General features: G+C 37.9%; 1 protein-coding gene across 1 annotated transcript in view; it reads right to left on the bottom strand.

Moving 5' to 3' along the window:
• Positions 1–1,249: 1,249 nt before the first annotated feature.
• brinp1 (bone morphogenetic protein/retinoic acid inducible neural-specific 1) overlaps positions 1,250–17,645 on the bottom strand; it is a 123,967-nt gene continuing 107,571 nt past the window's right edge. The window contains exons 7-8 of the mRNA XM_067574745.1: positions 13,484–13,706; positions 1,250–6,453 (exon numbers count right to left, since the gene is read on the bottom strand). Coding sequence (XP_067430846.1) covers positions 5,313–6,453; positions 13,484–13,706 — 1,364 coding nt within the window. The 3' untranslated portion in view covers positions 1,250–5,312. The remainder of the gene's footprint in view (positions 6,454–13,483; positions 13,707–17,645) is intronic.

Here is a 17,645-nt window from a genome sequence, read left to right as displayed (position 1 = left end):
TAGCTCACATGGAGATGAAGAAAAAAGGCGCAGAGGGGAACCCAATTGTTGAATTTCTGTTGCATTGTTCAGAAATTCAACAATGTGTTGTTGAATTTCTGTTGATTCATGGAGGACAAGTGCAAAACAGACAACCAATACAAACTTAGTTAGAAAATTGACCTAAAATTGCCCCTGAAGTGACTTTTTTTCAGTAGTTCAAAATCTTGGCTTCTGAATGTCTAATGCAAACCTACACAGAGTATGGTATGTCTATACATATGGCAGGCAACCAAATTTCAGTGTTTGAGGTAGCAATTTTAGAAGTTGTTTCGCCTCCTGTTGCATTTAAATCAAATAATCTTAAAAGCACTTCCTCAGTTTCTTTTTTATCCTTTCAGGTCAACTCAGCCTGGAATGACAGAACCATTTTCTTGGAAAAGAAAGGAGCTCTGGGGAGCTACACAATCATTTATGTCCATCAAATAAAATGTTTTCCTTTTAAAAAAATATTATGATCATTCTTTCATCCTGAAGTTAATGTTATTAAATTCTTAAAAATGCAGCGTAGATGTAAAGAAAACAAAGCAAGTCTCTGTGAGAACAGAAATAAATCTTAATTTAGATAAATGTTTACAGTGGGTGTGTAGACATTCAGAAACTAATAAGTGCACATAATAATATAATGTGATAAAATTGTAATAAAAGTAAAAGTCATAACTCACTGCAATAACTTTCTCTGTACATAACAAATTAATATATTTTGCAATAATTATTACATTATTTCTTGGTGACAGTATTTTATGCAAAATGTAATAAAACCATAATGCAACGATACATCAGTATTCTGAATCCCCTTAGTGTGTAAATCTTCTGCAGCCCATTTATGTCGCTGCTGCAGCTGTCAGGTAGTGGCTTATGTATCACTCACATGTTATCATGGGGGCATATTTCAATATATGTGTTCAAGACCGAGAACAGTTGCTCTGCTCTGATGCTCTCACCAACACCGCTTTTAGTCAGTGGAGTGCTACACAGACAAAACCAGGGAATGATAAGGTGGCTGTATGATAGGGAAATAAATACTGAACTGGTGGTGATTAATGCCACCGATTTACTGGATGTGAATCCTTGAGTACAAGCATTACTTCTTTTATTGCTTTCAGCAAACAATAAAATGTAAAGCTCCACAAAAACTGGTTGGCCAGGGACAAAATCATCGTTATCAGCAAACTTCAGAAACAGGATCATGCTCATGGTGAGAATGTTCTATAGAACCAAATGCTGTAGTTGAGAGAAAGTATTTTGTCATATTGACCACACCAGTATACTGAAATTAGCTCGTTCTGAAGATTTGGTAAATACTCTTCATACAGTAAGTGCTGCCTTGTGGTGTGCTAAATACTCTTTTTAAGGGAAATGGTACAAACAAGCCTTGCTCTTCTTATTAAATATAGCCTTTTAATGAGAAATAGATTATTATATGAAACATTCATTTGAAATAAGCTGATATAATGATCTCAACAGAACAGCAAAAAGTACATAGGCAAGGTATTAGGTGTAAAAATCTTTAGACATATCCATGGATACATGTAAGCAACACTGTGGTAGCATAATGCCATACGAGTATATGTGCTTGTTTTATGGACGTTGTAGTGGCTCAAAACTAAATTGCAATGTACAGTATGTCCTGACAATATAAAAACAGTCATAAATTGTCATGAATCTAATTAGATACATAAGACATGAGTGCCCTGTACTTTGTGCTAATGTACTCAAATGGAGGGCTTTTTTTTTTGAAGTAGTCTTTGTATTCCCTTTCAATATTGTTATTATTTTTTTTAATAATATTGTCACTGTAGCAGAGCATTGTTACTGTAACAGAGTTAATATTTACATATATATTGTACAACAGGGGACAAAAAAAAATATCCACCATTACTTCATGTCATCCTTCATCTCTGTCTGGTGGTTGATTTCCCCACATGCACAAAACCATCTTGAGGGCTTAGTCCTCAAGAGGAGATGAGAAGTGTATATTTGATCAAAATGTATGGTCTTAAATTCTGAAGTCAATTCAGTGTTACACATCTGTGTAACATGTAGAAATTTTCTCCAGTTCTAAACATGTTAAAGGGATAGATAACAGGCACTTAATAATAACAATAATAATAATAATAATACAAATAATAATAATAAGGTGGTAGCCATTCGTTTGGATAGTCCAATGGTGATGCTGAACAATCAAGTTAATACTCAAAGTGTCAATCCCCTATTCACTGCATTTCTCATAGATTACAGGATTGTGGCCATTTTAGGACATCTCAGGCTTATTAGGCTTAGCTTCATTTTGTCAAAATCAGCTTTACATCAGCTTAAACTAATCTGTTAGAAGTTACTGTGAGTATGCAAATGTTACAATGATAATGCTATGGATGCTAACATATTTGGTGTTAAGTGCTACCATATCAACACCAGCATGCTAATACACTCAAAATTCATAACTGAGCCTAATAAACTTGTATAATACCATCACGCTTTGAGACACCTGAACAGGCACCATTTCGCTGTCCTCCATCCAAGTTGGTGTTTGACCGGGCGGCAGCAGGGTGCAACTCTGCCACCAGAGCTATCATCTACATTCAAGCAGATACACCGTTTATGACACACTACATTTTACTGCTATCCATCTATCCAGATGCCCTCTCTCACCTTGCTGCTGCCTCTTATCTCAAGGCAGAGCTGCAATCTTATGCACATTAAAAACAATGTAGTACTGCAGTGGTAGCTGCTCACTCTCTGAAAGCACTTTTTATGGATGTTTAGCAAGACGCCTGGCAAAGAATAGTTAAGAGATCAATCTGACAACATAACTGAGCCTGACAAGCTGAGCCTTAGTTGTCTTAAACTGGCCACTACATACAGTATGTGCTAACCCATACACTGAATATCTCTTTGAATAACATTTTTTTTCAGACTACTGAATCAAATGGATTCATTAGACTTGGTAGTTGCTTAATACGTAAGTGACTAAGTTGTGGTTATTAATAGAGCACCTCTCAAACTTGCTTCACAAAAAAATGACAGTAAAATAAAACACTTGCACTAATCATTGTCTCACAGAGCCAGATGAGCAATGATTCTGTCACATAATGATAAGAATGCAAATTTAGAGGCAGCTAGTTGAAGTTGGGATTGTGGATGCAGTAAAATCTGCAGCTGACAAAGCTACGTCCCTAAGGTTTCGTTCCAGGACCACTGTAATTGATTGCTGAAATATTTGTGTTTAAGACATGTTGAATTGGTGAGGAATTTCAAATCTGGTTAGCTGTTTCATAGTTTCTTCCCACACTTAAGTCACAACCCACCATGGTTTTCCCCTAACATATTATGTACCTCTGCACTGCCCACAAGACTAGTCTTATCACAATGTAAAAGAGCAACAACATTTAAAAAAAAAAAAAAAAACACACACACAATTAAAAACCATCAAGCCAACCAAACTATAGGCACAGCAAGAAACCAACAAACAAACAAAAAAAAATTGAAAAAAGGAAAATTATGGATTTTTAGAAAGCTTTCAATTCATCTGGCATCTTTTCCACTGGGAAGATTTTTTTTTTCCAGAGTCTGGGTGCCACAGCAGCAAATGTAAAGGGGTGAAGAAGTTGCAGATGTCATGCAAAGACACATGAATGAAGGAACTGTAATATAAATTCTGTCTTTAACAAACAGAAAAGTAATGGATTATACATAAAGTATAAAGTGTAGACATAAAGTCATCAACAATAGCAATGTTTTAGCATTGGATTACCCAAATAAGTGTGACTAACAATACATAGGTAGTGTTTCATATTTCAGTTTGAATATTGAGAGTCTTAAACAATGTTGCAGCTCTGTTGATGTTTCCAGCAACAAGCAAAACAAGGTTAAATTTAATAGCTGAAAAGAAAAAAAAATGTATGTGGTCATAAAAAGCTTACAGATTAATCACTGCCAAAAATGTATTTTAAGCTTTAATATAACAATATCTTAATCTTTTTTTTTTCTTTTTTCTGCGGCACAACATATAAATTTGATGGCTTTACAACACAATTGCTATCCAACATAATATGCCTTCTTTTGTCATCTGCCTTTTTGCTGTGCTCTTATCTCAAATTAACTGAGAGAGAAAACAAACATACAAATGGAACATTTTTGTCATGTTTTGAAGTAAGTACTTAGTGAAATGGGGATGACATTTATGCCTTACTGTATGTCTACCTCAGGGAAGTGTATGGCTTTAAGTTGTCTCGTAAATGTGACTGAATGATGAATGTTTACATTTTGCTCTTGGTGCTGAAAAGCTCCACGAATCAGCAGTCACAACATGTACATTTTGCAAAGCTGTACAAAATAGCATTGATTGTTAAATCTTCAGACCACAATATTGCACTCACGCACCAGGAGGTACTGCCTTGTGAAAAACACAGCTTGAATTTCAAACACGGGAAGAAGCGCTCCAAATGCAAGATTCAGCTTAGATTGGAGTCAATCTCAAATGACACATTCAATTAACGAACAGCAATAAGCATCAAGCCAAAAAAAGGTATACGCACACGCACACATACACACACATTCACCCACATATATATGTATATATAAACAGCTGGCTTTTATTTGACATGACTATCCATTACTGCCCTGCTGTGTGCCTTATGTGTCAGAACAATGACAGAGTGCCTCATAACTCACAAAGAGCAATGCCGATTCGCTGTGGGTTTGAAATGTAATAAAGAGTCTATAAGTAATGTGTTGACTACTTAATCACTAGGGCTATTTAATCCTTATAATGTATAAACATTTTTAATACTAAACTGCCCGTTATTTTCCACATTAGCTGAAATAAAAGGATATCTGGTCTGCCCTTGTATTATGTCATTATTCCTTTAAAAATGTTTTTTCTCAGTAAAGAATGGCAGTTTCAGATATAACCTTTGATCCCTCGGAGTAAAATCAAGGCCTCTTTTTCACCAGTACATAGATTTAATATTTCTTTTTTTCTCTCTCTCTCTTTTAAGTTCTTTTAGGGAATGACAGACATGCTGGGACAAATATGATACAGTCCTTATAGTGGTTCCATTAATCTTCTTAATCTTCCTGAAATGCTTTTCATCACTGCCTTTTTCCTTTTTCTCTTTAAGAATTATGCTTACAAAGTTAATATTACATCAAAAGGCAGAAAAGGTCCAAAAATGAAAAAGAGAAAACAAAATTAAGATTAATATCCCCTCATAGTTCATTTGTTGGGTGTTTCTGTTTAGTTTGCTGTCCTTATGTTAATGTTACAATGTTCAACAGAGTTTTGCAGTCAGGTGATCTGATTGTTTTAGTATCTCTGTGCTGTACATGTCCAAGGCATGATTTACTCGAATCATCTCACTGTTGTTGAGCTTGAGCCTATGCTTTAGCATACAAGAGAAGAGGTCCAGCTGGGGTTTGCCAGGTGCAGATGGAGGGGCTAGGCGGTTAATCCGATCCCGAATGTCCAGTAACAGGAGCATAACAGATGAGGATGAGTAGAACTGAGTTCCTTGTGTGTACGACTGGTTTACCTGCTGCACAGCACTACGAAGCAGGTCGGCATTAAAGCGCAGGCTGTAGCCGAACACTTGGATATCAGATATTTTTATGTAGATCTGGCGCTTGTTAGGGTCTGCAAGATCCACTGGGCCCTGTCCCGTGTCATTGCGCAAGCCAGTTGGGATCTTAGCACGGCTACGCAGGTAGATGTGCACTGTCTCAAAGAAGGTCTTCCACCGGTTGCCCAGCAGGAGAGTCCAGTTGAAGCACTGGGAGTTCTGCAGTCGTACTTTTTCCCAGCGTGGGTAACCATGTTCACCAAAGGGCATGCTCCAGCCTTCTGAGTGGCTACCACTGAACGGGTTGACATAAACGAAGAACATGGGATCAATACTGCTATTTCGCATCTGGCAAATCTTCATTGATAGACCGATTATCATGTGGAGGTAGTCCATCCGGTTTTTGTTACTTTTGAGAGTCAGGGACATGCGCTTACGCCATCGTGGGTCAAAGAAGGTCTCTAGGCGGATCTCATTACTGATGAAAGTGGTGTGAATGTACAGTCGTGAATCCATTTTCTGTAACAGGTATTTGAGTTCCAAATCTTGAAAGTCCAGATCAGTTTCAAAGCTGATGAACTGCTCACTTCGTTCTGAGTCCACATTCTGGGGCTCACAGCGACCACGGTACAACTTGTAGCCCTTGTTGCAGGAGCCACATTGTGAGATGTTGGCTAGGCTGCACATGGCACAGCTGTTGTTGCCACCTATGACACAAGGGATGGGTCGCTGGCAGAGGGTGACACCTGTGTGGCACACGCATGTCCTTTGGCTCTCCAGGAAGGTCCCCCAGAACCCATTTTCATTGCAGTAGAGGAAAGACTGAACCCTGTTGAGCCACTGCATCACAGACCTAGAGAGAGAAAAGAAGAAAAAACGGGATAGAAGCATTAACAGTGGAAAGTTCAAACCCTAATTTTATGGTCCACTCTTCACATCACACCAGCACGATTTAATGTTTAGCTCATTTACTACAAATTGTGTATACATTACTGCTGCCAAACTTTCCATAGAATACTGTAGTGTTTTTTAGGTTGCATTTCTTATGATTTCCAGAAAATTTGCAGTAGCATACAGTAACTGTAAAAAAATAAAGTTAATAATAAATAAATAATAAATATGACTCATTAAGTTAACTGGGGTGGATTACTAGACCTTACTGAGGAATTCTTGGCAAGTTGACTTAACAATACTGAAATGAATGGACACAAATGGCTGACTGGAAGTAGAAAAACATTAAAAAAAAAACAAACAATGGAATTCTTTGTTAAATGTTTGGCAGAAATGTATATATGAAAAAATATCTACTCAGGGTAGTCAGGAAATAGGATAATCTCTTCCCTTCATAGGGGAGGAGTTCTGTTAATTCCCTCAGGTGGAAGGCATTACTTGCTATTCTTGTCTTGTCTCTTCTTTCCCCCTCAGGCATCTTTCCTTGTCATCTTGTCAGTGTTGGAACTTTTCTGACTATAGGAGATGAATTCTGAATCCAGATTTTTCAGAGGGGAGGGCTGGTCAAGGTTAGCTTGACATGTTAATGAACCTAAGCTAACTATGATGGATGACACCGCATTCTCAGCAGGCCAGAAAGCCCTCAAGCTATACCTAAATGAGCCAGAACAGATCACCTATAGAGGACAATGCAAGCACAATGTTTGAATGTGCTAACTTTAGCTTCAAATTGAGGATGGGATCAAGTGCAGGTGTGCTATTTGTACACACAATGTTATACAACATCATAAGTACAGAACATTTAAAAATGCAAAGGACATTAGGAAAATAAGTTAAAATCAACAATAAAAAAGCACTTTCCTGTAAACTTTTTTTGTTTTTAATCTTCCCACCACAATATAATTTCCATGATACTATTATCCTCACACCCTCTCTCAAATATGTGGTCTTTCAATGCCTGCATTTTAGGAACTGGAACATTAACTTGAAGTGTACATATTCAATAGCAATAATTTGAATATGTATGCTTATTCACACACACACACACACAAATTTGATTGCTACCAATATCATGGTCATTCCAATATTGTTTGCCAGCTGTTCATATGCTTCTACTGATCCATAAAACTCTAAGAATAAAAACATTTTGAAGGGGCTTGAAATGTAAATCAATAAGTCATCAGCATACAATCAGACTTTATGTTTCATTTTGTGGGGCCATTGCACAGAAAAAGATCACAAGCATCGCAATGGCATGCATTAATAGGAGAGGGGAAAGTTGACAGCCCTATCTGCCAGAACACTTTAAAGTGACTAGAACTGTAACCATTAAACTATACTGAAGAATGGGGTTGGGCATAGAGCAATTTCATTAAGAGAATACATTTAGAAGCAATTACCCAAAGAAGAACCTCCTCCATGTGGGTGGCTAAATTATCATCCAGTATCTTGTTATCAATGCCCAGTAAGCTCATTTGTCTGTACAATTCTGTGTCACAAATGAGAACAGGGAAGACAGGTAGAGGACCCAAATGCAGTCTTGGCAGACAGACAGGTTGAATGAGGGGGCTTTAAAGCTCAAAACACAAATGACAGGCTTACAGTTAGTGAGTGAGGGAATGAGTCTGAAACAGGCAAACAAAGTCCAAAAGGAGAAAAGAAAAGGCGGGCAGGCAGGTAGGTCAAAAACAGGCTGAAAGGGCGAAGGGAAACACACACAGGAAAAGCAGGAATTGTGACATTCTGAGTATAAAGGGTTTTTCATATATACTATATGGGGAGATAAATAGATAAATATAGTTGGCCTAACATCAGAATATCAAATGCCACATTAAATTAAATCTGTATAATTATAATAATTTATAGGCACTCCTTGTTAATATTTTGAACATCCAGGTCCTGAAAAAAAACAAAACTTCAAAGCACACATACTCATTCTTGACACCAAGATTGCAGTACGCCACTGGATTGACATCACTACACCCTCTACTGCACTTCTCCTCCCACTATAGTGCAAGGTGAATCACCAAGATACCAAACTGGCACAGTCGAAGAAATAACCTAAGAGCACCCTAGGAAAATACCCGTCTGCCAGTGCAACACTGCATTCCTAATCCTGTTTCATAGATAGACATAGATTCACATGGTCTTTCCAACACTGCAACCCAGTGGATAATGTCCATCATTGATAACATGGTTTGTTTGTTCCATAGCAGACTTAGAATGTGACCTGTGAGATGAAATGTCTTAATATCCTGGTACAGGCACTTAATCTGTGATTTTATATCACTTTACATCACTTCTCTGTCGTATTGCAATATTGCCATGAGTCTCTTTAGAAAGATGGGTGTATCATGTTTAGCTTCCTCCAGCTTGTGTCTGCTGTCCATGCCAGTATGCAAGACTATTTTTTCTCTTTTTTCCCCTTTTGGGGTAAACCATGGGTAAGAGAGCAGAGCTACAGATGTATACAATTTTGAGGAACTTGAAAATCAAACAAACAAACAAAAAGCTAAATTCATAATGCTTTTGTACATGATTGTTTTTTGAAATATTAAATCAAACTTGTACATTAATGACATACAGCTACATTCTGTAACTTGCAAAGATTAAATATAATTTTACGTATTTTCCTCATTTCCAGCTCTATATTTTTGGACTCCACTAGAGTAGCTTGGCATGATTCACGATTCAAAAAACTCCTTATTTATCTTATACTGGCCCTTTATGCAGCCCCTCAGTTCAGCCTCTGTCTCTTAATAGGCAGTCTTAGCTCCTGTCTCTTTAAAGCCACCCTCTTGATGAGCCCACTCTGTTCTGATTGGCCAGCTTTCCGGAAGCTTTCCAAGGGGCAGCTGTATCAGAGTCTTGTTAAGTGACCGCCAATGCAAACCAAGCATTTCCTGCTTTACTGCTTCACACTAAGAGCTTGGGAGACTTTTATTGTGAAGAATTTACAGGAAATTGTTTCCTCACCAAATTTGTTAGCAGCACTAAAAACAACCTACGTACATATTTGGAGCTCTTTGTTCAGCAGATCAGTTAGAAATAATGCAGAGAGGAATAGTACAAGCAGAAACAGCTACAGTGATGATGATGTTTGATGAAGAGCTGCAGATAACCAGCACTCTTCCAACAGGTAAACAACTTATTTTACTTTGCCCTGCTGTGTAATGGAAAAACACTCATAGTGTGCCAGCTCAACTTGAGTCATGACTTGGCATGACTACCCCCAAAACAATGGAAAATTGCCATAATGTTAGCGGTGCAGTGCAGTGAACTCTGTGTGTGGAGCAGATGACCATATAAAGAAATCCATCACAAGCCTACATCGGCTCAGGCTGTGAGTAGAAAAAACCCTTGGAAACCGAACGTTCAAAGCCAGTGCTTTTTGCTCACAGGGATGACTTCTACATACGTTTACCTCATTATTTTGACACTTTGGCCACGTTTAATATGAACATCTGATATTGTAACATTATATATGACTGGAAATAAGGAAAAGCACCATAGGTCCGCTTTAAAAACCTGTGCCTCATTGGAAATGCCATACATAAATTGATAAGGCATATAAAAGAGATTTGTTTCACAGGTGCCTCAAATACAAAACTATTCCCATTATTTTTATTGGCTATCCATTATTGCATTTGACACAGGCACAGTTATAATGATCCCTCCTTTGAATTTATTTGCAATAACTGTTGAAATATCTAGTCTGAAATACTGAGATAAAATATGTTCCACCATATAACTGCTTCCTCAATAAGCTAGTTGAGCGCATCATGCAGATTAGTTTTATTTTTGCCTTGTTTTTTCCATATAAAGCCATGGATTTGCCATAGGAAATTAAATGAAAATACACAGGAATGGACACTGTTTTCATGAATTTGAACACACGGTGCTCTGTGTTTGTAATGGCGCATCAAACAGCCGTGGTAGTTAGATGACACACATCACAGATCCCTCCTACGTTGAAGCAAGTAAAAGAGAAAAAAACATCAGAGCAGGAGAATTGAGTCTGCCACTGATCAAAGAAAACAGAAAAAGAAAGATCAACAGATGGGGCATGCAAATTAAAAATGGTATTAATAATAGTGTAAAAGAGAGCAATATCCTTGTAAGATGCCTGTAGCATAAAACTAAGAAATTTGGTCGGGATATGTATAACTGTTTGTCAAGTCAGAACTTTAATTGTAGGCATACAAGTAGTGTCGTGTCAAAATCAATTGAAATTAGGGCAAAGTAATTCATCATATGGAGGGTACATTCATATTTGTAAGTACCCCTAACTTTGAACATGAATAATTAATGCCGATGCATAGCCTAAATGCAAATGATTTGACTGGGAGTGATGCTACTTCATATCTGTCACTATTAATTATTTATACCTAAGACAAACTGCTCTGTTCATTCTACTTGAAGCAAACTGCTCTACTAATTACAGGAAATGCAATAACAAATCCAATATAGTTCAGCTATAAAGTTTTCAAATTGTTATTGCAGTGAATGTTCACAACAGGAATTTACGATGCTCATATTGAATGGATGCCTTGTGGTGAGGTAAAGCTAGAGAAATGGTAAGTTGATGACATGCAGTCATAATTATGGCCAGCCAACAATGCTTCTGGTGCCTGTCTTTCATTAGCTGATGTAAATATATGTTTATTGACTGACCTTATTTAATATGCAATGGTGAAGGGGCAAAATGATTTCCAGTTTAACTTGATAACATAAGTTTTCATCATAATTTCATCGTAATTGCACTTAGTAATGAAATGAAACTAAAGAGTAGCTGGTTCATTCAGAATTAGTTACTCTATAGTGTCGGTCAATTATCAGTGAATGCATATTACAGTAAATGCGTATCTCTGTTTAGTACTCAGCTATGAATATACTGTATGTTTATTCACATTCACGATTATGGCTGCACTAACAATGCGTGTGATAAACATGGTTTATAAGCAGCTAGAAGGTCATTCAAGACACATGATACATTATACAAGGAAAGAAGATTTACTCATGAATCCAAACTTAACTCCATGACTGGACTAGCTTTCCTAACCAGCCTGACTACAGCTTTTACCTCTCCAGCACCTGCAGAACCTTACTACAGACACAGCTTTCTTAGAAAGTATCAAGTTATAGTGTCTCTTCTTGTTTAGGTTTAAGATGTACATGTTAATAAGCGAGCAAAATATACAGACCCCATAGGAACTGTTTCTCGTACTGTTTCGTACTGTTTCTCACTAGTTGGTCTAACACATAGTTTTGTAGTTTTAAAAACAGTTTCATTTGGATCTGTGATTCAAGTGACCACTGGGGGTTTATAGCTCGGAGGATTTCTCCCATGTAGAGGAGGCTGGATGGTGTTAAAACCACTGGAGAAGTCAATGAACATGATTCTTGCAGTGCCTCTCCAAGTGGGAGTATGCACAGAGTAGCAGGTGAATGACAACATCCACCCTATTGTGGGCCTGATGAATGAACTGGACAGGATCCAAACAGTCTCTCACAAGGGATCTGGTCTGCTGTAATTCAGAACCCTGATGTGCCCATTCTTGGCCACTGAGGCCAGTCAAGATGTTTTTCACATCATCATCAGCACCCTCTGCAGTCACACTGACAGGTTGGAGATGTGCTGAGGTGGCTGGCCCACCTTGAAAACACTTGGGCTGATGCTTTATGGGCATTCAGCTTTGCTTCAATTCCCTCAATCTCTGATTAGCTGCAATAGACTGCCCAGAAAAGAGATGAGGGTTGGAGTCCTTGTTGGTGATAGGGGCCTCTTTTTTGAATCAAGGAAGGCTAATGGAATGACAGCACCAGTGATCAAAAACACCATAGGGCAAACTTACAAATAACTGATTTAAACGTATAATTTCAACAGTAACTCTTTCAGAACTGTAAGAGTAATTGTATGTGGGTCTTGGACTTGAGATGAAACAAAACAAAATGATTTTCTGAACAACAGTATATACTGTTTGGCATAGTTTAGGACCACAGTCTGAGCTATAGACCACTTATTCACCACTCATACGAATGTGAAGTGCATACACAAGCACACGGAGGTGATGAAAACAAACAAATTCTCCTTCTCAGGCAAAGCCGTCTCACACAAGCAAGCAAATAAACATGCTGCTCTTATTTCCAGTGCCATCAGGCGGCCTTGATGCGTACTCCATGGAAGAGGAAGCGCATACTGTGGCTCTTTGATAACACTTCAGAACAAACCTTTGCCAACTCTCACACACAAATGTGGGTGAGCTCCTTTTCTGTCAGTGACAGTTGACAACCGCTCATTTTCGGACCACTTAAATGAATATTTTACAGATTCTGTCTCCATTTAGATGGTGACATCCCCTACACAGAACAGTTTTAGGGGTGTTTCATGTGGCAGCGGGGAACTTTGCATATTTTGCATAGTGCTTTCTGATATTTGCCAAAGTGAATGGGGGAAGTTCCTGGCATTTCAGGCAGTGCTGACACCATGGCACATCCGCAGCAAGGCTCTTAAGCTGCAACTGCAGTAGGTGGTGACAGATGTGTGCAATGACCTATCAAGAAAACTCTCACAGCTACATTTTCTCTTCAGACTGCAATGTGAAATACAAGAGTGAGCAAGAGTGCTTTGGGCATGTGCAAGCCTCAGCACTAAGTTGACTTGATGGACAGAAACAACAGAACCATAAGTTGAAATATATAATGGATGACATCCTTGGTGTGTATGCTTCAAGAAGCAACAATCAAAATAAACCGCCTACATCATCTCTGAGGAGAAATTTCCCCGAAGTATGTCACTCCTCTGTGGGATATATTTTCACCACTGTTTTTTTCCAACCAAATATTCAAGAAACATCACCTTTGGTTTATGCTGCTGAGTAAACCCACATCTAATTTCCATCATGTTGTGTGGAGGTTGTATTTCTACCCACCTCTCCCTAGGCATCTGGTGGTTAGGATTGTGGTGACAACGGATGCTGAGGCCAAAGAGCTTGCGGGCGGTGCGCTGGATCTTGAGCCGCTGTATCTCAAGGGAGCTCTGAAGGAGCCTATAGCGGGCCTGCAGGTCCCAGTCGCTGCCCCACAGGAGATGAACACTGCTGATGGGTAGGAAGTGAGTGGAGGGCAGCCTCTTCAGGAAGGACTTGAACTCATCTGGATGACAGACAGGGATGGAATGAGAGAGCAAGTTGCAAAACAGATACAAAGAGTGAAGAGAGAAATGTACTTTTTTTTCAATGCAATATCTCAACAAAGTTAAACAAATGCCAGTGTAACTTTTACCACTTAGAATATCTCTATGTGGTTTTTCTTGACTCATGTATTTGTTCAGCCCTAATCCAGCTAAGAATCCTGGATAGAATTACAGACCACCAACAGTAAGCAGCAGACTGTAGATCTCCTGAATCAGTTGTATTTCTATGGCAATGTAGACTTTTAGTCTATTCATAAGCTGTCCATCTGAAATCATTGTTTGTTGTAATGAAGAGCACTGATGCAACACTAATCTATTTTAAATTTGAAACTGCAACAAACAACAGTTCAGCAATTTCAACAAAGCATGGAACAAGACAAAAACACGTTCTTTTCACTTTGCCAGAAGTTTTAAAAAAGTTTCTGCACACAGAGGAGACATAGTTTTCAGAAAATGCTTGCAAAGTAGGTCTTCTCATATGTGTTTATTTTTTTGTAGTTTATATAGTATGGAAACATAAACTGTGCATATGAGCAAAATGTGATAATATTACTATTATAATAATGATATCTCAAATCATTCAAAATAAAAAATACAATTTAAAAAATACCTGTAGTACACTGCCAAAGAATGATTTTGAGCAGACTCTACTGTATATCCCCTCATTTTTATTTTAGCTTAAATAATGTCCGTTCTATATTGTCAAATGTGTCAGTGGTCAGTTTTGAATTATTCAAAGGTTGCTGTTGATATTTCCGTTTACTTTTTTGCAGCTGTTCTGAGCATTTGCCGAGAAATAAGACGCTGAGTGCAATGATCACCCTCTTACTCTGTACTCCCACACAGTCACTGAAGAGCACTGCCCTAACAAATTTGTGCCCACCAGTGGTAATGATTGCCCTTATGGTCCTCTTGCTGCCTCTGATAATTATTGCATGTCTCCTCCTCAGACAACTCGTGAGCCCAGCTCTCTGACCCTTGTTTTCAACACTCTGCTACAATTTTTAGCAACAGTGGACACAAAGATGTTACTAAAACTCCAGTGGCAAATACACAGGGACATCAAATTTTTTATTTGGTATGCTAATTAAGAACATGTTCAAGTCAATTCAAGATACTCAGAGTAGCTTATCATTATCTCTTCAGATGAACTTAAGGACATAATTATGAATAATAGAGAGAATATCTCCTTTTCCCATATTCAAGAGATGCAAAGACCTGTACATTATGCCAGTACCCCCCTACAGACCTCTCCACAATAGTTTAACAGCATTAACCAGAGTTGAGAGCTCTTTTTCAGCCACAGCTGAAAAATGTCAGATTTTCCTCCACCCTCCTCCCAGGCATGTCTGAGCTCCCTTCCCCCTTTTCTTCAAAGACACCAGATTCCTTCTCCTCCCCTGTTTTGAACTTGCCATATTCCTCCACCCAGTCTTCAGAGATGTTAGGTACCTCCCTCACTCTTTTCCAAGAAAAGCTGGGTGTCTCCAGCACCCACTATTCAAAATTGTCTAATTCCTTCACCCAAAAAAAAAAAAAAAGTTATCGAGTCACTCACTTGTGCCAGTTCAATAGTTGCCAAGTCCTTTCACATAAGCTTCAAAGCCATCAAGGATCCCTTCCTTAATACAGCTTCCAAAGAGTCCACATAGTCCCTCGAGTGACTCTTATCTCAAGTCACCCAGCACACCTTATCTAGAGATTACAGCTCTCACAATGTAACTCCACTTTACCCTTTGTGCCATTACATCTCAATTTGCTGGGTCTCTACAATTACCAATATTTCATCATACCTAATGTTTTCGAACCTACCTGGCCCCCTTTGTTACCATTGTACCAAAAGAGAGCTGCATTTAAAAAATGCACATAACATCCATAACTTCAGAGAAAAGGATGTGCAACCAGAACAGCTTACTTTTTTTAGTACAGTAGCATGTAGATTTAGGATCAAATGCATTCTGAAACTGCTATGAAATCAATTTGACATCTGAACTGAACATTGATGAATGTGCTCGATTGCGATAATTAGAATCAAAATTTCAGCCCAATTTTTTGGACAGATGCACAATGCACAAAGTGCAGCACAGTTGATAGTGGAAAAGATTATCTGTCGGAGTGGTAGATGGTAACATCAGTTGTAATAAATCAAAGCATGTCTTTTGCTTCCTCTTAAAAGGCAACTGACTTTAGAAAAAAAAGAGGAAACTGGAGTCTTTTCAGAGGAGTTATTATACAGTCACTGTTGCTATGAGCACAAGAAAGTGTCTTGACAGAATGTATCTCATTCGCTTACCATTTTACTTTGGTAATAGTAGATACTTGCCTAATCCGAACCAGTGTCAGATGAGTATTTTTTTCCTGCATGAGGGATTTATATCAAAGCCTAATTTGCCAACATATTCCAGCACATTCACATGTTTTACAGGCCGATTTGTGTAGAATTCTCCTCTACAATGCTCTGTTCACATGTTCAGGACACACAACAACGTGTTTAGTGTTATTCAGAGCACATCTGTGCTTTGCTACCTCGCCACTACACTCCAACTTTGGTGTAATCACAGTGAGTCACTAGAATACCAAATAGGTGGGGGTGAAAAAACAAAGCGGATGAAAATATCACTGCAGACAAACATGGCACATGTGACATCACTAACAGAAACAGCTATTAATGTCAATGAGGTTCTTCAACAGCACATCTCTCTGTAGTGATTACATCTAGTTAAATTGAATTTTGTTTTTTTATCACATTGAGAGGGAGTTAATGAATTTACCAGCTTTACTGTCAAAATGTAACTACTCTTATGTCACTGAATGTTGACTAATCTAATCTTTTATGAAAGAGGGTGTTCAGTTTATTATTATTTGATGTATTATTGGATGTTTTTCCTGCTGTTCCTTGTCTTTGTGGTTACATACAGTAGAGTGCCAAGTTATTGATTCCTTTATTTATTCTTTTAGTGGGAGTGTGTGAACTGTATTTTGTTCTGCAGGCCAGTATCTTTCTTTAGCCTTGTCATGCGTACTTCATTTTCGAGCAGCTGCACTCAGTGAACTTCATGATTCCCATTAACTTTCTTCTGTATGGCACATAAATATATTTATATGTTGCTGGCAGGTTTTATTGGGACACTTTTATATCATATCAATAATAGATAAACATAGTGCCTTGCCATGTGACAAATGGGCACTGGCTGTGCTTTCTTCCCCACTGCGTCCAATATTGGGTGGTGGTAAGTTTTCCAGATCATTTACGTAGGTAAAAGTAGCAATGCCACAATGTGAAGATACTTTGTTACATGTTAAAGTCTTGCATTTGAAATTCTAGTTCAGTAAAAGTAATACCAACAAAATGGCCCCTTTCAGAGTGTTAAATTATGGAGCACCCAAGGTCCCTAAAGTTGATATCTTTAGTTCATAATTTGGGTGCACAAGTTAAATACATAATTCAGATTTTATAAATTGATCACATGTTTTGGATGTAAAATTTAAGTAACTAAGTGTAGATTTTAGTGCAATATTCTACCAATATTGCCAATATTCTACCACACTGTTTGTTTTGGCATTAAATAAACACGCAATAATTTGTATGGGAGAATATATTACTTTCCATGATATTCAATAATTTGACATGTGAAAGTCTTACTCATTGTTGTTCATTCTTTATAAACAACAAATTCTCATACTTAAATGACAAAATAGGTTGTTAGTGCATTCCCAAAATGACCTATATGCATGTTTTCTGATCTATTGCCCTTATGGCTAAGGTACGGTTATGTGTAAGCATGTGTGATTAATTATATAGATTTGGCAGTGGAAGCATTAAGCTTATGAATTATTTCCCAGCAAAAATAGTGGAAAATAAACTATACAGCTTAATACAGTTTATAGGGATTTCCAGC

The sequence above is a fragment of the Thunnus thynnus genome, chromosome 19 (assembly GCF_963924715.1).
Source record: "Thunnus thynnus chromosome 19, fThuThy2.1, whole genome shotgun sequence".
Taxonomy (NCBI): Eukaryota; Metazoa; Chordata; class Actinopteri; order Scombriformes; family Scombridae; genus Thunnus; species Thunnus thynnus.
This window is presented reverse-complemented; position numbering and strand designations above follow the sequence as displayed.